The sequence below is a fragment of the Chlamydotis macqueenii genome, chromosome 20, assembly GCF_036417535.1.
Source record: "Chlamydotis macqueenii isolate bChlMac1 chromosome 20, bChlMac1.mat, whole genome shotgun sequence".
Classification (NCBI taxonomy): domain Eukaryota; kingdom Metazoa; phylum Chordata; class Aves; order Otidiformes; family Otididae; genus Chlamydotis; species Chlamydotis macqueenii.
The window spans coordinates 2382530-2408393 of NC_141575.1; the positions used below are offsets into that span (position 1 = coordinate 2382530).

A 25864-nucleotide genomic window follows, 5' to 3' on the forward strand; every position below is an offset into this window, starting at 1 on the left:
TGCTTATGGAATAAAATCTGCTTTTTACTTGCTAGAGATTATGAAAGTGCAGCCCCCCCAAATAATACAATGACTTTTATTCAGTGCTGAAACGGCCATTGACAGAAGAAAGAATTGAAACACTTTGGAAGTGAAATGTAATTTAATCTATGGCTGTTATAAAAACAACCTATTCATTGTGCCTACAAAAATGAGTGGTTTTGTTTTATTACCTATTATTGTATTGCTGTTCCATTGCCAGTTTATCTTTTTTCAGTGCTATTCTCTCAACATACCACTCCAGTGTGTTTCTATTTTACTTCAGCCTTGAAATTTATTTGTGATATTCTGATTATTTTTTTCTTCTTTTAAAGATATGTCAGGTATGATTTTCTTCTCCAAATTCTATGTCTCTACCAAATGTCAAATATTCAGATTAACTGATCTGAGCAGGGGGAACCCCAGTGTGGTCTCTCTCAAATTTTTGCAAGATCAGCATGCAAACACTGGCTAATGTCACTCTGTTCGGAGAGCACCCTGCAAATAGTAATGTGTGTCAGTTTGACTTGTTTTCTCTACGTGTTAGGTAGTTAGGAAGAAATTCTAACAGAGGTTTTGTGGAACTTGACTACACAGAAGATCTTACTCTCTTTTTGCACAAAACAAGAAGGTTAATTTTTTTCTACTGTGTGGATTACACATCTTTCTCACTTTAAATGATTTCTTTCCCTGATATAGGACAAAATCAATAGTTTCTAGGAGGAGAATGTGATCTGTGTTAAAATCATGTCCAGAAATTAATTCATGTTTTCTACTTACATACTTTCTGCCTGAAATGTAATATATGTTAAAGTGTCGGCTTCTTCAGGAGGTGTCTGCTGCTGTGCTAGTGACTGATGGGTCTAACATCGTCCACTAAACTGCAAGAGAAATGTGCGTCTTTGCATAAACAGCCCTTTCAGTAATGTTTCTCTTTTGTATGTTTCAAAGACATTTTTAAAATCCAAATGCTACTCTTAATTTCTTGATATTGAGGAGCGATTTTGTACTTCCTAAAAGAAGGAAAAAAAGTCAGGAAATCACCTGTGTGGCTGTATTCCATTTATTTTCTGGATATTTTTAATTCAGTTTCATAACCTCCCCTGATGTTTGTGTCGTGTTTAGTGGAAATATGAAAATGTACTGTGCAAAAATGTCTCAAGAGTATGATTATCCTAGATTTTGGTGATGATAAAGTCATTCTTGCCATTGATTATTGTGTTTATCTCACTATACATATTCTAAGGCTGTGATTGTGTGGCAAGGGTGGTTTAAGAGGATCGGAAACTCGGTGCATAAATATATGGAGATACTGAATGGGAGAATACTGGTGTTGCAGCTATCACTGGTCAGAAAATAATGACTTCTTCAGTCTTGTTGTAAGGGATCTTAGTTTCTGCTTCTGTGAGTAACTATTGTGTTCCACAGGGATTCATTATTCAGGGTTGTCAGTCTCTTTTGCATTCTAGGGGGTGAGTTATAAAAATAAGCGCGTGATAAACCAAGCTATGGTAGTATCAGTGTTTTGGTTTCCGTTTGCTAGTTGACTTTGAGCTGACTGCTAGAGCTTTAGGTTGATTCCCGTATCCCTTTGCTATCACTTGGGAGTCTGGTCAGGTTTTCAGCTATTCAAATGCTTCTCAAGCACCATCTCTTAATTCCAAGTCTTATTCTGCTGGAGAGTATATAAACTCATACGTGTGGCTTTCTTGAGATTGATCTTTCTACTCTGGTTCATTTTGGAGGCTGACACAATTTTTTTTCTCCATCAGTCAAAATGACCCAGCATTCATATTCAGGATCATTATGCCAAAGTCCGCTGAGAGCACATTGAATTAGACCCTTTCTCTTTCCTAGAGGGCTTTTTGGTTTATCCCTTCATCAGGCAATCTGCCAACTCCACTATCAATTCTCGTCTGTTACATTAGCTCATGGGGCTTTTGATGCATTAGACATGTGAGGGAGACTTCTAAATGTGACGTTTGTCAATGTTACTTCAGTTCAGATTAGCGAAATGTTAACTTTGTTGTTGTGCAGTTGGAGAGTATTTATTTCTACTGCTATTTCTCATCCTGCTCAGGAACAACTAGCCTCGACTACTCTGTTCAGTTTTGTGAAGCACATGTTAGAGGTGCCTTGATCTTTGCTCTCTGTTCTTGCTTTTCCAATTATCTCTCCGCTTCATCCTTAAGAGCTTTTAACCTTTCTCCTATTGATTAGGACAGGCCCTGTTGGAAATTCCATGAACTACGATGTGAGACATCCATCCACGAAGGGAAGGGAAGGATCTGGTAGTGCTTGACTCGCAGAATAGTTCTGCAGTGGTTTTAAGAGCCACTCAGAGGAAAACACCACAAGAGTGTTCACTACAACACCAGAAAATACAATACTGAGTGCAGAACAGTGGCAAATTTGAATGTGCTGTGGCAGCAGTCCTAACATAAAACAGAAAATAAAATCTGCTGACAGAAAGGAGGTCAGATCATTTAGTTTATAAGTGGCTCTATTTCACGTGTAATCGGAAATGCTTTAGTTGACTAAAAATGCCTAAATACATGAGCAATAATAACGTTTCTTCAAAAATAGCTAAATCTATATCCCTAGCATAGATACAGTAGGAGTTCAGTAACTCACTGCAGTGTTTTTATCTATCAAACCATTACAGGTAAAGTTTGTTTTGTGACAATAACTCTGGACTAGGACATAAAAATGCAATTTCCGTTCCTGATTCAGCCAAGTTTGCTCGGTGACCTTTAGAGAAAACGTTTTGCTTCTGCTACTATTTTCATTCTGTGAAAAGAGGATGATGCCTTGCTTCTCCCATGCATTGCCAGTCTTTCAGAATTATGGTGTTCAGGATACATTGTTATTATGCTTAATAGTATATGAGGCCAGTCTATGTGTTGTTGTAATGTAAAAGTATTACAGAAGAGCTCCAGCTTTCTTCTGGGGAAGACTCTAGGTGCAATTCTGCACTCTTCGGTAAATATCCCTGGTGTTTACTAAGATTTGCAAAACATTCTTCGCATTTTGCCATCCTGATTGTCATTAGTCATCTCTTTATCTTTTACCTTCTCCCATACAGAGCGCTTGTAGCGCAGAGGTGCATTTTCTGTACAATATCATAACTTGGTGCATGGTGTGCTATTTAAATACTCAGGATATAAGGATTTTTAAGAAGATTTTTCTCAATGTCATTCTTTGTAAAAAAAAGAGAAGATGAAAATAACAGTCCTTTGCTAATATAATAGACAACTTACGGAATATCACTGGAATGCACGCAAACACAACGCTAAATAACCCCATGCTTGACAACAGATTAATTTATGATTATTCCCATTTTAACCTTCACCAGTACTAAAAGTGCTGTTATTCATAGTCCAGTTTTGTGAGTTGGTTTATGTTTGCTCATGTATTGTATTCTAAGAACAAACATCTTGAATGTAAAGACTGTACTTTAACTGCCACATAACGAGTGAATTCCATCTTATTTTTAATCTCTTGAAATGACCCCATATTGAGGGACAGCTGGAAGTGCTTGGAATGTGCTAACAAGCAAGCTGATGACAGGCCCAGTTCATTTAAAAATCTTAATGGACAAGAATTGATATGGGTTGCAGAATTTTAAAAGGTTTCCTTTTCAGCACTGTGAAATTAATTGGTCCAAAACCGTAGAATGCTGTTGCAGTAATTGGTGTGCTGCAGTGCCCTTAGCTCCAGTGAGAACTGAAGTCTGGTTTTATGGTATCATTATTTCTTTACAATCTGAACTTTCCAAACATTCTAATATATCAAAACTTGTTGTAGCAATTACATCCCTTAGATATTCACACGGTATTACATTTTAAGTTGATCATTAAGAAGTCTTCTTACTTTCTTTTCTTTTATGATGATTTTTAAATGAAAACCTTTGTGATAATATGTGGAGACAAGAAAGGTTTTATCAGAATATGTCACTTTCCTCTTGTCTTTGTAGTGCAACCCCTAAAGTTGCTGTAATCTTCCAGGTTTGCCCAAGAGAAGGGAGCTCAGAAGTACAGTGGGATGACTGCTTAGTCTCCTTCCAGATGGCAAGAAGTGAATGTGGAGGCAGTGGGGCTAAATACATCTTTGAATTCGGTTATTTGATTAGAGATTGTAGGTGAGTCTTAACGGAAACAGAATCTGTTGTAAGGCACGCTACGTTTTGCGCTCCTCATAACCAGCAGTAGTGGCGGGGGCAAGAGGAGTCCCGTTGACCCCACTGCGCCGTAGTGAGAAGCCCGACAGCACAGCTTCGTGGCGCTCAGCGGCCGTTCGAGCCTCACTCCCTAACTGACAGCATAGGTGTTGGCGCTCCTGCTTTGACTGAATTCTAACAAAGTAAGCTTATTTTGTGTTATTTTGGGTTTGGTTGGTTTGGCTTTTATTTTTTTTTCAAAGCATAAACTCAGCAATACTTCAAAGCATCCCTGGGCACTCTGTTGTGTACAGATGTCTGCTGTATTCAGCCACTACTGGTGGCAAGCTTCAGCTGAAACCAGTGAAAATTCAGATTAAGCATGGTCAGAAATTTGCTCAGGTTACCTGGTATAGGATCTAAAACAAATAGAATTTTGACATTATTCAGCAAGTACTTAAGTGCATACTTAAGTGTTTTGCGGAGTTAGCCCTCTGTACCTTTGAGAGAGTGAAATTCCTGTAGTTGTTAAGGCCATTCCCCTTTTCCTTTTACTTCAGAGGTACACTGGCTTGCAAAAATAATACAGTAGAGAAGTCGCTGACGGTCTTAGATTGTATTTCTGTCATTCAGGGCTTCTCATATGTAGCCTTCATCTCTTTGGCTTGAAAAGGGTTAGTGTTTTTATAACGAACAAGGGCTTAATTTTCAACTAATTTTCAGTACTTGGCTGAGGTTGTTTTGGGCTTCTCTGCCTCAGTGATCTAGGCCTCCATCCAGCTCTGAAAGAGCAATACGTGTGGTTAGAGTCTGTTAATCTGGAGTACTCTTAAGTTGCAAAACGGTTGTGTAGTAAAACCTAAACAAATGAATTTGTGCCTCGTGAATCCACTGAGGAGAGCACCAGGGCTGAGCGTGCTGTCTAAGCAGAAGCAGGCTGTTCAGCAACACTCTACTAACAAAGTAACTTTCTGCTTATAAAATTGATTTAATTGAAATCTAATTTGTTCCTCATATAGGGAAAGAAAGTTTATTCTGTCTTCTGTACTCATTCTACAGATGCCATCTCCTCTCTTCCTCTGCTAGGCTATTAACCGCAGCCTGTCTAATGCAAAGAGGAGGAGGAGGAAAATGAGAGATGCTTCCTTTGTTAAGGAAACTGCTTTATTTTTAAAAGTAAATTTTAAAGAGATAGTACTACATCTTCTTTCTTTTGATTTGCTATAATTTCCTCTTTAGTTTTCAATACAAGAAAGCTGTTGTGTTTTGAAGTTAAAACCACTTTTTTCCTCTCTGTGTGGGGCAGTGGTACCATCTGCGTGCCTTGTCTGTCCGGGTGGGTTCACTGAATTTCCGTGTTCGTACAGGGAAGGTGATTAGTAGTTAGGCTTGAGTGCAAATTGGTTTTTTCCTGACACTTCAATATGCTAATCACTTGAGCTGAGTTTCTGCTGTCAGCAAAATAATCTTCACCTCTACTTCCCCTGTAGTGTGCTAACATAATCTAGTTTTCGGGTGGTGTCTTGAGTTACTGCAGGAGTAGGGATCCAGCTGCACTCTTCAGTATCTTGCTTTTTCATGGCTTTTGTATATGGCACAATTTACATTATTAACCTATAGTTAAATAGTTCTTGAAAGAAATTTGATTTTTAGAATACTTACCTTAATTTCCTTGTCTGAAATTAAGGATATGTGTTTATTTAATTTGACATTTTTTCCCTTTTACGTTCTTGAATGTATGTTTATGCTGCACAGAAGCAACTCTGCTTTTAAATTAATTTTTCCACTTGGTCTATAATGTATAATTCCAGTAGCTTCTACTTTTCTGTACTTCCTACCAGATGGTTTTCATAGAATAAGTGTGCAAGTATTTACTATAAACTTTAGTATATATAGCTGTTCTGGTTTTGTTAGTGGGGGGGGGCCTAAGGTGGTAGCTTCTGTAGGAAACTGCTAGAAGTCGCTCCCCTTTGTTCAGTGGACTCGGCCGGGCCTAGGGCGGACCCGCTGCTGGCCAAGGCCGAGCCAATTGGTAGCAGAATGTCCCGTGATAACGCCTCTGCGATAACGTATTTAAGTAGGGGAAAACAGGAAAAAGAGGAGAAGATGTGAAGCAGCTGAGCGGGGGGCAGAGAGGGGGAGGCGCGAGCCTCATGGGCCTTGCAGGCCTCACCCTCTGGCCTCCCGCCGGGCAGCCGACTGGGCCCAACTCGGCCCGGCCTGGCTGCAAGAAGTGGAGAGGAGATGAGAAGTGAATAAGATGTAAAAAGGATCCTGAGAGGCGTCTGCCAGCCTGTTGTGAGGAACGGCTGCAGATGCCAAGGTCAGTTCAGAAGGAGGGGGAGGAGTAATATGGCTCCTGGCCAAGATTCCTCTGCAACTCGTGGTGAAGACCATGGTGGAGCGGGTTGTCCCCCTGCAGCCCATGGAGGTCCACGGAGGGGCAGAGATCCACCTGCAGCTCGTGGAGGACCCCACGCCAGAGCAGGTGGAGGCCTGAAGGAGGCTGTGGCCCGTGGAGGGCCCGCTGGGACAGCTGTTCTGAAGGGACTGCACCCCGTGGAAGAGATGACCCACGCCGGAGCAGTTTCACGGAGGACTGTGGCCCGTGGGAGGGACCCCACGCTGGAGCAGAGGAGGAATGCGAGGAGTTCTTCCCCTGACAATGATACAGCGGCGTAAAACAACGCGTGATGAACTGACCGCGACCCCCATTCCCTTTCCCCCCCCCGTGCCGCTCGGGAGGGGAAGGTAGTAGAGATAATGTTAAGCCCGGGAAGAGGGAGGGGTGGGGGGAGGTTATCTTGTTCCCTGTCTCATTCTCCTGCTAGTTTTAGAAAATAAATGAATAGTTTTCCCCAGGTCGAGTCTGTTTTGCCCGTGACGGTAACTTTAAGGATTTCTCCCCGTCCTTATCTCAAACCTTGAGCCGTTTTTCTTATATCATCTCCCCCTGTTCTCTCGGAGGGTGGGGGAAGCGGGAGAGAGACTGCGTAGTCTGGTCCCGATCGGGGCTGAACTACGACAATAGCATATACTTGTGTATTTGTGTCTGTATATACAGCACACCTATGTGTATCTTTGTATAAGGTACAAAGACATCTTATTTCGTACCACTCTCCTTGCCATCTCTACAATCTGTATGTTATGTGTACCTGACCAGCTGTGATAGTATTTGATTGCATGGAACCTGTGGAGCAAGCCTTGAATACTTTGTCTTGGTTTCCGGTGGTATCTTTGTAAGTTCTTCATGCAGCTGCTGAGTTGCAGTATGTGCTTTATGTTCTCTCAGGAATGGCACAGCCCATGAAAAAATTGATTTTAAAAAGACTTCATGCAGCCTAGAAGATGTTATAACAAATCGATCAGCCAAGGGCATACTAAGGTACATCACCTTACTAATAAAAGAAACAAATAATTCCTGTGGAGTAGGGCTCCTGGGCCACATAAGTGTTTTATTAAGGTGAGAGTAAAATGGAATAAATGAATGCACAGGCATGGATCATGTCCCTGAACACCGGTGGAAAGCTCTTACATGTACATGCCCTCTAAGAATTACTTACCTGCAATGCATTTAGATTAACGTCAAGGTTAAGAGTGGGAGAAGTCTTAGCAAATAGTTGTCAATCTTGATGCAGCTGTGGATTACAGAGCAAATTTAACGATCTAATTGCGCCATGATTATAAGAAATAACACAATTCATTTATGTATTCTCATTTAATGCAAACCATTAATTCACTGTACTGCAACACGAAAGCCCAAATTTAGTGCTGTTAGTTTGAACAAAATATGTTCCGTTCTTTTTTTTTTTTTTTTTTTTTTATGACGAAGTAACTGAAAGTACTTCCCATTGGCTGCAAAGCATGTCTCAGCCAGCTGGTTTCGCTGACTGGGAGGCATGGTTTGGGGAGAGCACTGAAAAAAGTCCACTCAATTCTATTTTTTTTTTCTGCATGTTTTTTAAATTTGTGTAGATATTTCTAAATATTAAAAATGACACAATACTCTTTGAATAATGAGGTCATGATATTCTCTTCAGTATTAAGAGTTTATTTGTGTTGAAAAAGCCATCTTGCTTTTAAGGAGTTTTGACTAAACCTTTTAAGATATGGGAAGGGAACTAGAAAGGATCTGGGTTTTGTTGCAAATTTAATTTTTCTGATTTTCACATGCATTCATTAATTTTCTTTCAACTGAAGTTGCTGATCTTAATTCTTTTTCATCCTTTAAAATAAAATAAAGAATCACTAGGTTTTTCTTTACCCGAATAACCTCTGAAGTGGGATATCAAAATGTGATGTAGGGTCTTTTTCCTTCCCAAGAAAATACCAAAACCAGAGGGATTAGAGACTTGGTAGTTTCTGAACAAGTATATCCTGTAAAATATACATTGTGTTACAGTTCTTAGAGGAGAACCAGGAGGAGGGAGAAGCAAAATCAACCTAAGTGAACATAGAAGTAGAAGATAGGGACACGTGAATAAGATAGAGATTCCCCAAGATAAAACCTAATAGAACAGGGAAATGTAAGAATTTCCTCTTAATTAGACTTTTACACATGGACACCTAACTGGAAGTTGTTCCTTAGATTAATTCAGTGGCTAGAAGCAGCTTGTACTGCTACTGTTTTAAGTGTTCCACTGCTTTGCTGGAGAGAAAAATCCATCGTTTATACTAACCATTTAATATAAAGGTAGAGAAATAATAAGTTTTTTGAGGATATTTTTAATATAACGAGGGAGTTTTAGGCCTGAGGAAATCGTAGCAATGCGTGTCAGACATTCTTACAAGACACTTGATAAGGTATGGGAGTTTAAGTATTACCGCACTCTTTTAACATCTTCCCGGCGTTACTGGTTAACGTGTAAATGCTGGTTATTCCAGGGAGACTTATTTGGGTAACTGTGGGCACTGTCTTACTCCTTTGCAGAAACAGTTTTAGATGAAGCCCTCTAACTTGCAGTTTTCTTTATGCTTGTTTTTCTTCTGCTACTTGACTTCCATTTCCCTTGTAGCTCTTCCTCCCTCCATTCCGTGTTGCTTTGAACTTCTGTAGATTTTTCCAATGTGTGACAATATTGATGGACTGCTTTGTAATAATCTCTGGTAGCTGCGTTCCTCTCTGGAAGAGCATTGCTTTAAAATAACATGGATATACATGACAGCTGGAAATACCATTTCTGTTTGTTTGTTTTCTTTCCTTCTACAGGAGTACAGTGATTTGCTGGGACAAAGTTGAAAATGATACCTTCTCCTGGGAAGATATTTACTTTCCAAGCCTTTTTCTGTTGTAATTATAGGGTAGATACAAGCAGTCACTATGCTAGCGTTTGGTCTTAAATAGACATGGAATGAGAAGTGAAGGAAAAATGGAGATTAATTCTCTGATTTTTTTTTTTTTTTTTTTTTTTTTTTGCAGGAGCTTTATTATTCTCATCAGCTTGAGGCCATCAGAAAGTTAGGCATCTCAGATACTGCACATAATGACTATGAATATTAGATCATAACCAGATCTGAGAACTGTTTGCTATTCCCCTGTTTATACTCGGATAATAATGGCCAGGGAGTGCAAAGCAGGTTTTTAAGGGACAGCAAAATTAAGTGCTTGGGATTTTGGCTTGACTTAAGCAGAGGCATTGAGCAGAAAAATAACATTTTCCCCTCTTACAGATATCCTTCAGGTGTCAGTTCTGCAGAATCCTGGCTTTATTACATCAATCACTAGCAGCTTAAGGCTTCCAAAAACATAGTCACAGACAGATGTGGAGCCTGTCTGGGGATTAGAAATATCCTCTTCCATTAAGTATAAATTAACTTAATCACCAGGTATGAAAGATAAGCAGCATAAACATCATTCCCTGAAGCTTTCATTAAAATTAAAATTCTATTTAAAACTAGGCTCGTATTTTCTGTGTCTTGATCCTCCTTCAAAGAGATTATATCTGCTGTAAATTTTTACACTGACAGAGTGACAGAAATTAATGCATTGGGGGCAGTGATGTTCTCTATAATTTAACTTCTGCTGCTAGTCATCTTTTAGCAGGAGAGATGATTGGCTTATTTTTAAGTAATGATTGGTCTCTAGTTTCTGAAAAAATTAGAAAGCAGTAGAACTGCTTGGCATCCCGTTGCCGCAGAATGAAAAGCATAAAGCCACGTGACTTAACAGCAGTGTAACCGGCAGTACTGTTATTTTGTGTATGTAGAATTCACCTACTTTAATAGGAGGATTACTGCTGATAAAATGCAATTGCGCTGCTGCTTTCTACTCCATTAGCTGGCAGGGTAAAGCTCCTTTTCTGCCCTGGCATAATCATGACTGCTTTCTAAGAATAATTTCCACATGGGAAGAAATACCACGGGGTTTAGATTTTTTTTCTTTTCTACTGGAAGACACTTGGTGGTCTAAAATAATGTTGGTTTTAATATATTTTCCGGCTTTACGACTGGTTTGCCTTTGCAGTATCCTATATTACTATTTTTAAGGCACACTTTTCTAAAGAAACAAAGGAAACTCTTGAGAAATAATGAGGCACATAAGTACCTTAAAAGCAAATAGTGAACACAAATAAATCTACTAGGACTAATAAAAGCCACTTCCATAGAAAATAAAGGAATGGGACCATATTTAATGATCTTTGTTCTATAATAATTTTTTGCTACAGTGGAACAAAGTCCTTCAGTGCAGGTTTTGCATTGCTTACGCATTATTTCATTATCGTAATGCCATATTTTCTGCAGCACTCAAATAGATGACAGGTAATAGCATAAGCATTCACTGCTTCTGTTACATTAAAAGTAATAAATCTTTAGCTAATGCAGACTGATATTACCATTATTCTTAAAAAGGAAGCTGGAAATAAAGAATCTCAATTAATAATTAGGAAATAGCTGATGTTTTTCAGCACATGGCATCTGAGACTCCTCAGATGCATTTCTTCCCTTTAATGATTTAAGCTCTGTGTTAGGGAGCACTAGAGAAATAAAAGCAGAGGTCAAGTGCAACTACTACATCCAGCTGGGTGCTTATCCCAAGGGCGCAGTGTCTGCTCTGCATCTCTAAAGGATGTCTCTCCTTTCTCTGGTGTGCTGCTCTACTGTTTCTGTCATCACCTAGTAAGGCAGGAGCTTAACGAAACGAGATGTAATCACCAAACCACTGGTGAACGCTTACAGTGTTAGATATCAGGTTTGAAATGGTTTATTGGATTGAGCTTTAGTTCAAAATACAAGGGAGATAACATAGCCTTTCTGACTCTGATTTGTGTAGTAGGCTTGTTGAAAACCTAAACACTTGTTTTCGTACATGTTTCTTTTTAAAACATCCTGAAATTAAGCCCTTTCTGATCTGGAAGGTACTAAGATCACCAGCACCTACATTGTCTAGGAGAAATGATTTTTTTAAAGGACAGTGGAGCAAATCCTTACTTCTTAATCAGGGTAGATAAGATCCATTCCAAACTATGGATAATTCTTCAAATAACTGAATGAATCAACTTGGTTGGGTCATCTTCTGAACTCTTTTCGTGGCTATGTTATCAATGGAAGGATGTAAATCTCTCATTTCCTATGCTCTGGTGTTTTACAGATTGCTGCAGTGGTGTTAGCTGTTGCCCATACTGTGATTTTTGTTTGTTTTGTTTTTTTTTTTTTAATGGAATCTGGAAGTTTATTTATATTATGGACTACTGAAAGCTATTATTCCTGTAGCATTCTCCATACAAAAGTAGACAAGGGCATCTTGAATGGTATCATCTAGGAGTGAACAGGAGTGACTATTTTTGTAGGCTTCAAGTGGGGAGTTGAGCACAGTGTGCCTTTGCACCATCTCTTGTTTCAGAAATTCCTCTGGTCGACGCACAGTTCAGACAGGAGAGGCTCTGTACAACTCCTTGGAAAGGGAAGTGTTAATCCTTGGGTAATACTTGTTGATAATGGCAGTAAGTGTCTCATTGCTTGTGTGGCTATCGGACATGTCTCCTGACACAAACTGCATTTCTTCCTAAAAAAAAATGTGTAGGACAGCACATTAGCTCGTCTTAGGTTTCGAGGTTGAAGTAGAGGCTCTTGTCTTATCTGCATACGATACGAAAATGACAGGAATGTTCTCACCCGTTGCTTTGTGTCCTTGCTGTGGAGCAAGTCAGGATCTGCACAAAGTTTCTGCATCCTGAAAACACTCATTAACAATATGTTAAGGCAGCAAACTTTCAGAGTCTTCTATTTTCTTTCAAAAGCGATTTAATCTTTAATGGGAAGTGTTTATTTTTATAATAAATCCACCCAATCTGAAGAGGCCGGTGAAGCGTGCTTCTCAAAGGGAACTGATGTCTGGAGCTCACAGAGTGCGGTGCGTGGTAAACAAACAACCCACGTGGGACAGACGATGGAAAGCTGCACCAGCGGATGCTGCGGGTGAGAGCCGCTGTCATTGTGCAGGACAGACTGCCGGGGCTTCAGTTTAACTTTTTCAAGAATCTGATAAATTAATTGTTTTTTGTTAAGTAAATGGCAAGGCTATGGGATACATTTTTAATTTATCCTTCAATTCACTTAAAATCTGTTTGCCAATTCCCAGAAACAGATTTAGGCTGCTCCGTTTCTTTCACCCCTCCAGAAGAAATGCAACGTTAGGCCTTGGTGAAGGTGCAGGCAAAGTTAGACACGGTTATGCTCACGATGAGGTTAAAATCTAAGTAATGTGATTTAACTGCTTTATTCTTCTAATTGAGCTATGGATTCTTTTTTCTTAGAGAAATGGAAATTCTAACTGCTTTCAGCACTCTTTCTGCTTTGAGGAGACAGGATAGCGGCTGTATTTTCCAAGTGTATTTTGGAAGATATGAAGTTAGTTGACTGCCAACAACATGCTGATTATCAATCCTTATTTTTGATGTGATTGATTCTGCTCTTCGAAATACGGACTCTCTACTGCTGTTGCTGTGACTGCCCCAAAGCATTCTCCAAGTGTCAAATAAACTGTATGGAAGAGCAATGATGTTTCTAATGTAACTTTAAAAATGTCTTACTCTGTAGGGTTTAATATTCCTTTCATGCTTTTCTCTTTGTGCAACTTTATTATTATTTTGAAAGGAGGAAATGCTAGTGCTATTGATGTGTTTTACTTTGCCAGAGGGGAAAGAGGAGATGAATATTCAGTTTCTTCAAATGAAACACAAGTGGCCAGTACAAAACAGAAGATGCTGATTATTCACACAACGTGCAGCAAACTATGAAACTTCTCGCTGTCACGTACTGAGTGCTAGAAGTCTCTGTTTTCATGGAAAGTAATGGGATTAGTTCATAAAAGAAAATTAATGAATGGTTGATAATGCAAAGACACTGTTCTGGTTTTGACGTACGGTTTCCTGAATGATTTACTTCTGTGCATGAGCACACAAACATGTAAACTCCAGGAACAAACACGGATCTGTTTCTTGGGAGGTCCGTACGCTGTGGTGATAAATGGGTGGATAGATTTGTCATGCAAAATACTCTCTGCTTTTAACTATGTTAACATAGTCCTTGCTTGGAGAATAGAGGCTCAGCTGAGGGAATAATTATAGCTTCAGAATCCAGAATGTAGTATTTTCTTTTATTAGGTAAGTAGTTGTCAGCTGATACAAAAACTGCTTAATTTTTCCTTCTAGCAATGCCCTAAATGTGAAATATATCACGTGAGCATTCTTAGAAATATTAATATTGCAGCTCTTACCCAATTTTACTCTGAACTTGACAGCTAAAATTTATATACAGGTATAGAAAATGTTGTGAATTTTGAAGCCTTTAATTAGTAGTTGCAAATTTGTTTGTCCCTTAGCAACTTGTATTTGCATAAAGATTAAGACCAGTCAGAATGGAAGGGATAAAACATAGATGGAGGAAACATTAATAAATTAGTAATCATTTATAAAAGATAAGTCGTCTTAGATGTTGTTTCCAGAAGCTTTATTAAATTTGAAATTCTGTTTTAAAGATGAAGTTAATTTCTCCACAGTTGATCATTTCTAGAGACATCTATCATGAGCTGCAGAATTACAGAAATGAATGTATTGAGGTCAGACGTTAAGTATGTAAATTAAGCTTTGCTTTTATTCTGTATGGCAACAGAAGCATTACCTTATATTTGACCTTTCATTCATTCAGCCTGACTCAGCTGTGTCAGTCAAAACAATTAATGCTAAGGAGCAGCTTTAAAGTGCAGGGCTGGGCTTGCTTCTCCCCCCTTTTTCCATTGGAAATCCCATGAGAAAGGCGCTACTGGAGGAAACCCGTGCGAGTTTCTCTTGCTGGAGATTTGTTTCAGCATCTTGGCATTTCTGATCCCCACAACTCACAGGCGTTGTGCAAGGTTTCCGAGGAGAACAGGGCCAAGCATGAGGACTCTGTGCATTGCTCCCAGACTCCCTGAATGACACCGCGTATAAGATGTTTCTTGGAAGTCACTTTCTGCAGTAAGAAAGACCTGGATGGTAAATATGGATAGGAGTTTTCAGCAGCACTTTGAACCTGACAGCATTACAAAAATGTGTACTTAAGTATTTTCCCATTGACTGATGAGTTAGTAGGAATGGAGGTGAAACCCCCCCTTACATTTTCCTTGTTGCTGGACACTGAGCTGTATTTTTGCTTTTTCTAGCTGTACTGCCAGTGCTTATACTGGTCTTTGATTGCATGACCCTTGGGGAGTTATGTCATCCAGCTCACCCTTATGGCGTGGCGGTGGCAGATGGCAGCGAAGCACAGAAGAAAATGTAGTGGTGCATTGCAAGCGGATGTAATTTATCTAGCGCTAGGACAAAAAATGTGTTGTGCACTGCATTCTTGCAAAAATGTGCAGATCACAGTAAAATTCTGTTGTTACGAACACCGAGTCTTGGCTGTAATACACCTAGCTAGGCAGTTTTTCTTAATTAGTTGTGTTGAGACCACAGTGAGAGTGGGTGCATACAAGTGTTGAATAGATCTACAGAAAATAAACTTTTATTGTAGTAGTGGCTGGTAGCAGTGGAGAATTTTACGCTGGATACAGTCAGTGAAAATGCTTGCAGTTGAGGTGAGCGTGCAGAGTAGAGAAGTCTCTGCATCAGTTCAGTTTTACAGATACAGACAAGGTCTTGTGCGGATTTGCACAAAGGCTAACTTTAGATTATCAGATTAATTAAGGTCTAGTGCATTGGAAAAGGAAACCTAAGAAAATCTTGAGCAAGGGGAAGCAAAAGAAGCAAAACAAATCATTAAACTTCATGAAAGCAATAACCCGTAAAAGGAAATTAACAAGTATATTCTCTTTTTTTACTTAATGGAAGTACAAGGTTTGGCAATAAATATTAGAATTAAGTTTTCTTGTTCTGATTTATACATTAGGAAAGTCTATAAGATATTTCATGTGAAAGTAACAAGACATGCAGTAGCATACAAAAAAGCTGGTTTGATTTAAGAAATACTTTTCTAATATGGAATATAGTTTTAAGCACAATTTCAGTGAAAATTTTCATGGGAAGCTGGTTTTGAGTTTTTATCCATGACCTTAAAGGCGGCTGCAGGCTTTTTTCCATAGGAAGGAGGGGAAGAAGGAAATTCTGGGTGGTAATTTAGAGCCTCTGCTTCATTATATTCAATGATATTTTTTTACTTTGACCATAATACAGTTGTGTTTTTTTGTTTTGTTTTGTTTTTTTTTTTTTTTCTGTGAACAAAATGTTCTATGCCCCTAATACAAACCAAACATAGTCCTGTGTAATAATTTGACTGTGTCCATTCCCCCTCAAGCACAGAGACAGTGGCTTCTGTGGCCCCCAGCGGTAATGTATCCAGAGTATTTGTTCACCGTTATGGTTTGGGTGTTCTCTCCATGACCATTTCACATTTATTTTGAGGATGGGGCTTGAAAAATGGAAGGCTGAAAAAACCTTATTTTCAACTACTGTACTTCTTTAGAAGTTCCAGGGACTGTTACTTCAACAGGAAGGAGGGACGGATTTGTGGAGCAAGTACAGATTTGCAGATGAAGTCCACGCTGGGGGACACTGCTGCACGGGTCAGACCTCTGTCTCGTAACGGAGAGGGGATGGACCACGCTCCGGCTCCCTCCTGCGCTGGGGTAGCGCAGGCACCAAAGAGCGCTGGGGCTGTAATTAATTCCTCTGAAGCTGATCCCTTTAACAGTCTCTTCAGCATTTTCTGTAAAAAATGAAACCTCGTGAAACTTCCTCAGCTCTGCTTGCATCTTTTAAAGTAAAGCTTTATTTTTTTTTTTAAGCAAAACCATTAATGATTAATGAACAATGTACAATCCAAAACACTCTTGAATTTAGGATGAGAAAGGGTTTAGGGCTTCCAGGCGTCATTAAAACAAGAGTTACGTTACAAACAACACAACCTTCTCTTCTGCTGAGTAGGAGGTTTCACATTTGGTCAAGGTCCAGTTCAACTGGCTGAAGATTTGAACTTTTAAATTCATGAACAGACCTTTTAAGATTAAAAATAGAAGCCTGCATGCTTATTGTTTCTTGGCTGTAGGTACTCTCGCTCTTTTGGCAGCCGGAGGGTATTCTATGGTGGTGAAACCACCATCCAATCTTACATGAGAAAGAACAAAACTAATATTTTATTACTTTAAGCTTTACTTAAGACAAAAATAACATTATTTTTCTACTTTCCTATTTGCAGAAAGGAGGAACAGTACCAGAGCACTACCTAAGATTTTTATTTATCTTTAAAAGACTTTAGAGACTTTTATCTCAAAAAAATGACCACATTTAACAGATATTCAATATCTATGAATGTATTTTAAATGTTTGTTCCAGCAGTCTCAGCAGAACAGATGCGTTGTGAAACGCAGCGACAGCCCCGTCCAAGCAGCAATGCCTTGGCAGTTACGAGTACTGAAACACCAGAAGAGGCTGAACACGGATGCCGTTTACAAAGAGCTGTTGCAGCCTTTGCTGACGTTCAAAGTTCATGTAAACAAACTTGGAGCTGGTGTTCGGTGCAGGGAGAGAAGTTTCCCACCCGAGTTCTGCGCTGAGCAGTCACCTCTGCGGTCACGCTTTGGGCAGGCGGTGCAGTGGATGGGGAGCCGCTGTCACTTGAAGGTGGGGATGAGCTCAGAGCCCAGATTCAGGCAGGGTTGAGAACTTGGCCCCCAAAAATGTCTTTTAGAAATTAGAGATCATGATTTAATTCATACTTATTGAAAGCTTTTAATTGTTATTATTTTTTTGCCCTTTGTCTTGCAGTTGCCATGCATTTATTTTCAATGTACCTCTCACTAGAAGTTAAAAGTATAACTTGGACATATTCTGTACTGAAAGGGGACACAGGATGGCAATGGACTAAGGTCTTTCAGGGGAATTTAGTAGAAAAGAGAGGCTACAAATCCCGTAGGGATATCTGTTATGCATGAGTGACAATGGGACAGTTGTAGGAGGGCTAAGGAAATCTGCTGCCTTTTGGGGTTCAAGTTGGAGGTACAGATTTACTGTCGATTTGACTTTTACGCTGCCACAGGTGAGTAATAACGATGTTGATTGTTATCCTCTGCTGGATCAGAACTTTATGAAGGGTGCTAAATCTACTCAGGAACACAAAAGATCAATGTAGTAAAAGCACTAATTTTTTAGTACCCAGTGTGAATTATACTTACTCTTGATGATAGGTACTTAGAAAAATGACTGGAAAGAAAATGAAAACCTGCATATGCCTAGTGGGTGCCCAATAATTACCGTTAGCTATCAGACATTCTGAACTTATGGGGATAGTGATCTTTAATTTTATCTAGATACGTCAAATGCAGAAAAAAAAAGTAAAATATGTCACACTGAATAAACGTGTAACGTTTATTTCGGAACATCATTATCTTGATCAGCTTTATTCAGGGAATTTGGCAACAACAATGAAGATGAAATAATGTGTCTTGACAGTATGCACGGAGGATTTGAAGAAAAAAATAATGGGATTGCCCAGAAATTGTCTTCTGAGTATGCCAGCATGCATTTATGTGAGCAGTAATGCTTCTGAATGTATTGTTAGCATTTCTTCTTTGTAAATATATCCTAATGTACTTTTTATGCCTTACTTATCAGGGAAGGTAAAAGCTTCTAATCATTATTGGAAAATAAGTTTAAATGTCCTTAGATTATTACAATCTCTAAGCATTTCCATGAAATACTCAAGGAAATTCCCTGAAACTTGTCTTTTTTTTCTAAATACCTGTATTTGTTCAATGCTGATAACAGCAACGTGCAGTTACTATCTGATGTTTCCCTGTCTACGTGGAAGCAGTCGGCCTGTTCCCTTTTGTGAGGTTGTAAAGGCCTTTTGAAAGTGATACGGATATTCTACGGCATAACAATGAATCTACATCGAGGAAAAACAATTTCTGTCTTGTGGGGGAGAGGTTGAAATGTTTGACTTTTAATGTTTAACTATGTGGACTAAAAAAAGTCTTTTAGCTTTAGAAGAAGTTAACTCAGTGGGGCCTGATTTGTTGGCAACCTGTTGTTACCTCCGCTTTATTAAGCGCTCTAAGGTGCGGTGCTGGTTAGGACAAGGAAAAGTAAGAAGGGGAGGATGCGGCATCTCCTTGTCAGTCGTCAGGTGTTATTTTTGGCATCAGAGAACTGTCAGCTTGTTATCCTTTTAAATACTCCTATAATGTGATTTCTGCTTTGCTTTTTAGTATCTGTTCTTAAGTTTTTATTATTGTAAAGATCTCACAAAACAATGTTTTGTAATTTAAAAAATCCAGAAAGGCAGTATATTGAATCTTGTAAGAATACGGTTAACGTAAGATACAATTTTGTTGTGTGTTACAGATGTCAGGCTCTGGAGCATGTTCCAGAAGCACACGAAGAGCTGTTGGACGCAGGATCGGCGGACAGACCGGAGTACGATACCAGCAGAAGTCCAGAGCCTGGCCTCCCCTCCCTTTGTCTCAAGCAGGTGTTTCCCAAGTACTCCAAGCAGTTTAACTACCTGCGACTTGTGGACAAGGTGGCTGTGTTGTTCATCCGGTTTCTTGGTGTAAAAGGCACAACAAAGTTGGGGCCAACAGGTTTCCGAACGTTTATAAGGTTAGTACAGTCGGGTTTTCTTTAGGAATTGCTTAAAGCCTAGTTGAGAACTTAGAAACTCCTGATTCCATGGGCTAGCACTGCTGTCCCTGCGCTTATCTGAGGTTTTATTGAAGAAAAGCAGCCCCTAGCAGTGGTACCCTCCTAGCTTGTGGGTTTAGCAATGCCTTCTAAAGAAGCTTTTCCACAGAAGTTCCACTGAACCATTGCATATTTTTTTTATAGAATAGATTTTTATCATTCCAAGTTCCCCAAATACCTGACCTATGGAACTGTGTCTGGTAGGAGCCTGGGTCTTTGTTGTACACAGGTCAGCGATGCTTTGGGAGGTGCTAGTTGCAGCCTGAGTCGACATGTCTGTTCCTAGTAAATCATAGGAATGCCATTGCAAAAAAGTGACAACCGAAACTGGGTCACTTGAGATCCGCTTCTGCTGGCTCGGGGGGCACAGGCGTGCCCCGGGCCACGGGAAAGGATTTCCAAATGCCAGTTGCTGATGCACTCTGCGCTAAGGATTTGCATTGTGAAATTGCAACTTGCAATGGCAAGGAACTCAATTTATTTTTTCACATACTTCTTATTTGTGAGGTTTTTTTCCATTGTTTTTATGGATATAGCTGTTCTAGTCATGGTACAAATATCTCATTTTCTGTCTTTCATTGACAATGACAAAAGAAATAAGCAGCAGCAGCAGATGTACTCTTAAAATACAGAGCCTGTTTCTATGCAGATGCATTTAGCGTTCAGGAATGAATATAAACAATTTGATTTATACAAACTACAATATACAGAAAATGACTGAAGGCATCTGCTCTATCCACAGACTAGTACAGGATTGTTTCCAGTTCTGTATTTTCTATTGTTTAGTCCACCCTTAATTTGGCAGTTGCCAGAGGAACACAGAATAAATGCCAACATTTGCTTTTAGGAATTTTAAAATAAATTGCCATATCTCAATGAAATAGTGTTTGCAGTTTCCTAACACATGTTAAATTAAACTTCTTCATTTTGGCAAATATTTTGGTTTTGCTAATTTTTTTTTCCCAGAGGATCTATACCAACTCTATGGAACTTTTCTGAAATGCTGTCATTACTACTAATTTCAGTAATCATGGCATGTTTCTAACGTGTGCTGTATCACTTTTCAAGAATAAAATGGTACACAAGTGTGACTGTGTGCGTGTGGGCAAGTGGTTGCAGAGTGTATCCACTCAAATTTTAGCTAATCAAAATTATTCCCCTTCAATAATTTCTTAATTCTAAGAAATCACTAAAAGGCAAATGCCAGATGTAGCTCTAGTCCTTGCTTGGATGCTGCCTAAGATTCTTTGGGGACTATCTAAGCCAGACCTTAGCTCTGTTTTGAGGGAGCTCTGCTTAGGCTACTAAGAGTACGATTCTTTTAAATTATTTGGGTGTTCTGGGTTGGGGTTTCTTTGTGGTTTTGGTTTTGTTGGGTTTTTCTTTTCTGGCTAGAAATTTTGGCCAGCTCTTCGGCATGTGCGGTAGTTTCAGCCAGGCTGCCAGACATCTGGAAATCTTGGAGAGAGGCTAATTCTGATACACTGCTCAACACTACGCTGCAGGCTCAGACCGCACAAGTGTCAGATCTCCTACACGTGCTCATCACCAAATGCCCCAGATGAATCCAGAGACGCTGCCGTTCTCCATGCAGTGTCAGTAACGCGCAGGGGAAACCTGTTCAGTGCTCAGACACGGAGAAGTAATTCTGTGCCTGAAAGCTTTTCTCCAGCGCTTCTCGAACAGGACCAGTCAGTCACATAAAGGAGTATTTCTCTGTGCAAACTGTCTCGTGTAGGTAGTTGTGCAGGTTTGTGTTGGGTTTGCAGCGTACCAATTGATTCCGTTCTGTTACGGCCTCAGAAGGAGTACTAGCTATAGCCTGGGAGAAAGCTGTCACAGTCAGCTCATCTTTGTAATGGAAATACTCAGTTTCTTCTTTTTTTTTTTTTTTTTTTTTTTTCTTTATTGCAAAACCCAAATAAACCACTTAATCTGCAATCTGACCTGCTGCCTTTTTGTGACGGCTGATTGACATGAGATTGCACGTGCAGATCAGATTTGGAGTCATGCTCTACGTGGGCCGCTCCTCCTGCCCAGAGCCGCCTCTGGCAGAGCTGGTGCCTGCATGATCTAACAGGCAGCAGGAATATTTACATACAGATGTTCAGCGCATGAACAATTCAGGGCCTTTACCATTTCAGATATGTACGCTTAATGAACACTGGTTCGTTAGGTACCTGCTGTATGTGTTTTACCAGGCCAAGTGTGTTACAGTGGGTGTGTAAATGTGACATGGGTAAACTTTTCTCACAATGTTCTTTCAGTTGGCCTTGCAGAATTTTTCCTAACTTGGAAGTTTGGGCATAATCAGAATTTTTTCTTTATTTTGTCTGTCTTTAACAGAAACTGCAAACTGAGTAACAGCAATTTTTCAATGGCTTCTGTAGATATCTTATACATTGATATCACAAGAAGGTGGAACAGCATGGGAATTGACCACAAAGAATCAGGTAACGCTGGTTTGTATTTAAAGACTATGGAAATTGGGGTTTTTTTTGTAGTTCTGGTAGCTCAAGCACACCTCAGCCATTCAGTAAAAGCAATGGGAACAAGGTATGAACATCTGCGGCCTGTAAACGTACAACAGATTTTTCTGTTTAGTTCCACGGCAGTTTCCCTTTATCTGTAGAATAGATTGCTTAGTTTTCCATTTATTTATTGGAACAAATCTTCTGCAAGCCCCTTTTTATGGTTGCAATTTTGCACTTGTAATTCTTGCTGTTTGCAGAGAGGCATTTAAAAACATTCTCCTTGAAGCCTCCAAGTTATTTACAGTGTAAGAAGGTACGTCCGTATTAGCGTAGCTAACGTGCCCTGGCGAAAACCAGGCAAACAAAAAGCTGTGCAGGAGGTAGAAATCAATATGCATAGCTTTTCTTTTTGATTTAATTCTGTTCCCCAAAACGGTTACTTTGGTGATAAATAAAACTACCTGTATTACTTTTCCTTTCCCAGACAGTTCTCCGCCCCCTGCCCAGCAGTATACTCCCTTTTTTCATCATCATTGTCTTTGTAATAGGTAAGGGAAGGACAACAGGCTTCTGCTCGAACTCACACTGTGCCCAGCTGTTAATCAGGCTCTTACTGAGAGTGAGTAGCAGTGCTTTTTGCTACAAGCACCCCTTTCTGGAAATTGTGTTCCTCTGTTCATACAGGAGCATGAGCCAGTTACATCACTTTTAACATTTTTACATCCAACTTGGGTTGCAATGCTTAGTGTAAGAGTGTGCCCAGAATGGCTGAAGGCCTTGGATAAGAAAATCTTCTACCCCAACAAGGATTCACTTGTGCGGTGACTTCTTTCCTTCGGCTGCTCAGAGGCACCTTCTGCAGGAGGTGCCAGGTCTGTACCACAGCGTGCCACTCTGGGTCCTGTCCACCGAACAGCCTCTGGGGGAAACATTGCAAATCATGCATCTGAACTGCTTGCTTCTCTCTTAGGAATATGCATTTACGTTAAAGTAGAGCCAAGAACAGAGGTAAACAGTAATAAGGATTTTCTACAGGTTTAAAGCCAAAAGGAAAATCATAGAATCGTAGAATGGTTAGGGTTGGAGAATGTTTGTTAATGATCAGATTCTACCTTCCTTGGTGATTTACTGTGTTACCATCGCATACCTTCTTGATATTGCAGTTAAGTGGTCGCAAAAATGAATATAAATACTTTCCTATGACACAGTTGCATTTAGAATATTAAGCTATTACAAGAAATCTCTCACAATTTAATAAGCAGGCCAGAGGGAGCATTCCATCCATGTGTTTGATTTTGTTTGAAATTTGATGACATTGTTTGGTTATTTTTTCTGGATTTATACATGAACATGAAAATCAATTTCAAGTTCTCCAGTCAGAGGATGAAATGCTTTGGCAAGTTCCAGACTACCTACATTCCTATGATATGTTCAGCCTTATTAGTGAAAAGGATGGTTTTAATTTCTCAGTGAAATAATAAAGAATGAAGAGATGATTTCTTTAGCCAAAGAAACAACTTGCATAATACATTTTTAAAAGCTTCAGGAGCACCTGATCCATAGATTTTAGATATCATTTTGTGAGGTGTTCGCAATGAGTTGGTGAGTTTGTTATTGACATTTATGAAGAAAACCTATTGTAAATTAAGAAAATGAAGAAAACCTTGTATAATTTGCTAGAGAAACAAACAGCCAGCCTTCAGTAGTGAATTACCTCCCCATCTGCTTTGGTCACATTTTTAGACTGAGACAGTAATCTATCAAACAGCAGAGTTCAGGGATTATTTTCTTGTTATATTAATGGCCTAAATACACCATTTAATATATCACTTAATTTCTAAAATTGCTATTACATTTCTAAATTTGGCGACTCTTCTGGAGCTTTTGTGAAATGCTGAATAATTTCAGTTGTGCTAATATTCCCATCTCAACAACTACAAAAAAAACCTGTTCCTGACATTTTTTTAGCCATTTATAGCAGGGAAACAGCACTTGGAGTATTCTGAAAGGTTTTACTGCACTGTTCCTTATGGCCATCAGGAGGATTGTCACGGTTCCATTTAAATCAGTGTGGGATAAAGAAACCCACCTCGATGGCGCTGGTATGAACTACCGCGCTGGTCACAGAGCTGCAAGCTGGCATCTTCCCAGAAATTGTTTCAAAATATATTCTTATATAAGGAGCTGAACATGGATATCAATGTATATACTCCTGCATATTTTTTTTAACTGCTAAAATGGCAGAAGAATCAAAGTCTCTAAGTTGAGACTGACTTTTCTATTTGTTGTCCCACATCCCCTGCAATACATCTGTAGTTCACTCCTGCATAAGCATCAAGAATCTCAGTGATACACGTAATAATTTGTGCAAGTGTGGTCAGGTCTGCCAGCAGCAGAATTATTTGTATATAACCTTTTTTTTTTAATATTTGAACGTGCTTCAGAAATGTTGTATTTGTATGAAATAGGTAAGTAGTATTTTGTCTTGCTTGAACATAGTTATTCTGTAATATCCTGCAGAGTCTGTGTGTATGAAGTCAGAAAAGGTAAGGCAGCAGGAGAATAAGTAAAACAGACTGTTCATGTGGCTGATGAGTAAGTCCAGACCTAAGATTAGCAGGGAGAGAATGAAGATGTAGTACAGAGGAGATGGTATGGGTCAGTATGTGTGAACTGTACTACTTTAGGTAGGTCAGGGTCACGTAGTTTCACAAGTATGTAACATTTTAGTATTTGTATTTAACATTTCAGTGTGGGTGTAAGTAATTTACGTGCTTAGCTGATAGACATTCACTAGCAAAAATAACAGAAATGCAAGTGGATCTTCAGGCTTTCAGAAATTCAGAGATTTGTTGAGAGTCTCAATGAACTAGGTGTTAAAACACAAAACCCCAACCATTTCTGTTGGCTTTGCGTTCAGCCCATTTCCAGCTGTAACCGGTACAGTAACTCTTGCTGCTGTTGTAAAACAGCAGCTTCTAACTTTTTTCATTAAATGCTTCACATGAGTGTTGCTTATGGGGAGAAAGTGTGTGTGCTACCGAAGGGGCTTTCCCTGCCTGCAGCTCACAGTGACTGATAAAATAATTCACTGAGCTGGCAGCTGCTTCTTTCAGATAACCCAACAATTCTTTGGCGAGCCGTCTTACAGCGAAGACCGTAAGCGACCCCACTTGCAGCCTTAGTTGAGAGAAATTATACTTCAGAATGTAATTGTAGTATTTTGAAAAGGTGGCTTTCCTGCAGCATCAATAAGCCAAATTAAGTTTAAAAAACTCAAACCTTTCAATATCTCATCCAAAAATAATCTTCTTAAGTGTGTATTCAAATTGGGAGAGCCGGTTAGCGCACAAAGCAGTTACAACTTTTCCTTGTCGCTGGCATTCTGCAAAACCGATTGTGGTCTGGCTTCTTAATTAGGAATTGAAGTAGGTATTACTTCAAGGCTTTAAATACAATAATTAGCGTCAACGTGCAGCCCCTCTTTCTGCTGGCTGTGGTAGTGTGTTATTAGTGAGATGTGATCACGCAACACCTGAAGAGTCTGTGCTGCAGCGTGTGGCTTCTGCAGGGGACTTGTGTTTGTGGAGGGGCAGAGCAGAGTTCTGTTATAGCAGAGATTTTTCTGGCACTGCACCACTTTCACTTCATACACACGTCAGCTGTTTGTTTTTCATTCAGTTGAAACAAAACGACTATTGTAGAGTTACTGGGAATGGCTGAAAAAAACCGGCCTATTCACCTTCAAAAGGAAGGCTGAGGATTCATGGCTGGTTCTGTCTTTACAGAGGGACAGCAGCGCTTCGAATAAGGCCACGCTTGGTGATGGGGTTATCTGCATAGTGCTGCAGACTGAAATGACATACTGCTTCAGTAGTTCTACACTTGAACTTTTGTTTTAGGTCCATCTCTAAAAATAGAGTGTTTGAATGACCCAATTCAGTTGCCAATATGAACTTGTTTTCCTCTCCAGGTGGATTTGTTTTCCTTGAAGCTCAATATCTTACTGTGTGTCTGATTTGGTTTGAACTTAATATTTGAGGCAGCAGAAATCA

General features: G+C 39.5%; 1 protein-coding gene across 2 annotated transcripts in view; it reads left to right on the forward strand.

The window, feature by feature from the left end:
* TTLL11 (tubulin tyrosine ligase like 11) overlaps positions 1-25864 on the forward strand; it is a 50790-nt gene that overhangs the window by 21911 nt on the left and 3015 nt on the right. For both annotated transcript variants that reach the window (XM_086763781.1, XM_086763782.1), the window contains 2 exons: positions 18997-19254; positions 21682-21788. In XM_086763781.1, the coding sequence (XP_086619907.1) occupies positions 18997-19254; positions 21682-21788 (365 nt within the window). The remainder of the gene's footprint in view (positions 1-18996; positions 19255-21681; positions 21789-25864) is intronic.